Here is a 2,650-nt window from a genome sequence, read left to right on the forward strand (position 1 = left end):
TACGTTCATGTCCTAGCGTAGGAGCAGATATATCATTATATGTTCATGTCCTAGCGTAGGAGCAGATATATCATTAAATGTTCATGTCCTAGCGTAGGAGCAGATATATCATTGTATGTTTATGTCCTAGCGTAGGAGCAGATATATTATTGTATGTTTATGTCCTAGCATGGGGGAGGGTTATGTCATTGTATGTTCGTGTCCTAGCAGGGGGGAGGGTGATGTCATTGTATGTTCGTGTCCCAGCGTAGGGGGTTGCTGTCATGGTATGTTGTTGTCCCAGCATGGGAGGAGGATGTTGCTGTATGTTCATGTAGCGTGTGAGGGGCAGATACCATGATATGTTTGTGTCACAGCGTGAGGCCACGTGATGTCATAACGATTATGGAAGTACTCCAATCGTCGGCGGAATATCACGGCATGTTCACATTGTGAGGCTGCATATTATTCCACACTAGCCTCCAGCCTCGAGTAGGAACTTAAAATATATTCTACGTAAACTTTAAATGAATTCTTTATGAACATTAAAAACAACATGTAGATATCCCCTGTATAACGCGTGTAACAATGGACTCAAGCTGTCAAGATGTCAACAGATTAATGCGCGACATGATGACGATGCAACGACTGCAGTTTTCCATTTCGTAGAGGAAATTTTACACGAATATAGTAGGACCTGACATGACAGTCACGACTGCATTTTGCCTGTCTTCGTTATGGTGGCAACTGACGTGACGCGCGGGGTCCCGTGGTACAGAGTAGCGATGCACAATACCGGTGCATATACTTGGCTATAACAAGGAGCAGGGAAGAAAATCTGCATCTCTTTGTTTCACTCATTAAGTGCAATTGATAACTTAAAACATGCCATGTATTACCTGTGAACGTGCAGCACAAATAAATACGCGCATAGTGCATACACATTTGACTCCCTCCTGGTGCCACATTTGTTTACGTACTTCCAGCATAGCTGAGAAGCTGAGATATGAGGCATACCAGAAGATAATCATTACTCGTTATTTTCGGTTATATTTATCTTTAATGCTAATCATTTGTTTACACTGGCGTCATGTATGACTGTGTATGCGTTCATTTTTTGGCATAGTGTACAGACACAAGCAGAAGCAACTAAGGAAGAAAGTGCGTCAGGAGATGATGAACAATCCAGAGTTCCAGCTGAACCGCCTGCGTCAGGGAGCCGGCATGCTGACCGAGTACAACCCTAACTACGAGTTCGGAGGCGGTGTCTGCACCCTGCAGGATCTCACCGAGATTCCCCGAGAAAACCTTACCCTCGTCAAGTACGCCCAACGATCGTAATACCAGAAACAAATCAAAATTATTGCAATTGGATTGTAATTCTACGCACGTTAGAAAACGAACTACCTGTATCTGTGATCACTTAAAAGTCAAATCTGCTCTAGCTGTCACATCTAAGTAGTTTTAATTGAGCGCGAATCCTTTGCCATGCAGAGTGGATTCAAATAACACAGCTGCTCTCGCACACAATGATTAGCACTCCATTGCCTTGCAGAGCCCTGGGACAAGGTGCCTTTGGAGAGGTGTATCAAGGCTTGCTTTTACACGTACCTGGAGAGCCTCCCGACCTTCCTGTTGCTGTAAAGGTAAGTGAGGTTAGATATAGTGAGTTAATTAATTATTAGGACGATGCTCATTAGGTTTACTACTGTATGTCTTCCATCTGCAGCTGACAACAAATTACTCTGCGTGATAGAAAATAACTTCCCTTGCATTTCAGACGTTGCCGGAGCTTTCCACTGATCAAGCTGAGATGGACTTTTTGATGGAGGCACTGATCATGTGGTGAGTGAGTCACAGATGCACGTCTGCAGAGTCAATACAAGTCCCAGTTAATTTGTAGGATGGTGGATTCTGGTAGAATGAACATCGTTCGCTGATGAATGTGATTCAATTACGTGTTTTAGGCACTCAACGATACACGATTAGGTTAATCACAATTCGCAACTGTTCAGACATACCTTGATGAGCGTACACTGTCATCTCTTGGCTCACTATTTCATGCGCGTTAGTCATTACGTTATCCGTCATATTATTCTATTTGGGCTACTCGATTTGTGTAAATAGTGCTGATTCTACCCCACTTTCTTGAGAACACGTGTTTGGTTTGCATTGCAGTAAGTTCAACCACCCCAACATTGTACGATTTATTGGCGTCTGCTTCGAAAAGCATCCGAGATTCATCATCCTTGAGCTGCTGAATGGTGGAGACTTGAAGTCTTTCATGCGGGAGTGCAGGCCAAAGCCAGTAAGCAATATTTTTCATTATAGATATTGGATTGCATCATGTCACATCTCGTTGATACTATTACGAATAAAGCAGCGATCTCATCCCTCGAGCGTTCGTTCTTCCTCTCTCTCTCTCTCTCTCTCTCTCTCTCTCTCTCTCTCTCTCTCTCTCTCTCTCTCTCTCTCTCTCTCTCTCGATATTATGTATGCGTATCATGTAGGCGTAGCCGCTATATCAAACACGCTGGCATGATTTAATTTTATTCCTTTTCTCTCACGCGCTTCCTCTCTCTCTCTCTCTCTCTCTCTCTCTCTCTCTCTCTCTCTCTCTCTCTCTCTCTCTCTCGCTCTCTCTCTCCCTCTCTCTCTCTCTCTCTCTCTC

At 43.8% G+C, this 2,650-nt stretch overlaps 1 protein-coding gene across 1 annotated transcript in view; it reads left to right on the top strand.

The window, feature by feature from the left end:
• Window positions 1-2,650, top strand: part of LOC106813999 (ALK tyrosine kinase receptor-like) — a 71,335-nt gene that overhangs the window by 56,084 nt on the left and 12,601 nt on the right. The window contains exons 11-14 of the mRNA XM_014818257.1: window positions 1,106-1,301; window positions 1,535-1,625; window positions 1,760-1,824; window positions 2,158-2,287. Coding sequence (XP_014673743.1) covers window positions 1,106-1,301; window positions 1,535-1,625; window positions 1,760-1,824; window positions 2,158-2,287 — 482 coding nt within the window. The remainder of the gene's footprint in view (window positions 1-1,105; window positions 1,302-1,534; window positions 1,626-1,759; window positions 1,825-2,157; window positions 2,288-2,650) is intronic.

Source organism: Priapulus caudatus, unplaced genomic scaffold (genome assembly GCF_000485595.1).
Source record: "Priapulus caudatus unplaced genomic scaffold, Priapulus_caudatus-5.0.1 Scaffold25, whole genome shotgun sequence".
Taxonomy (NCBI): Eukaryota; Metazoa; Priapulida; class Priapulimorpha; order Priapulimorphida; family Priapulidae; genus Priapulus; species Priapulus caudatus.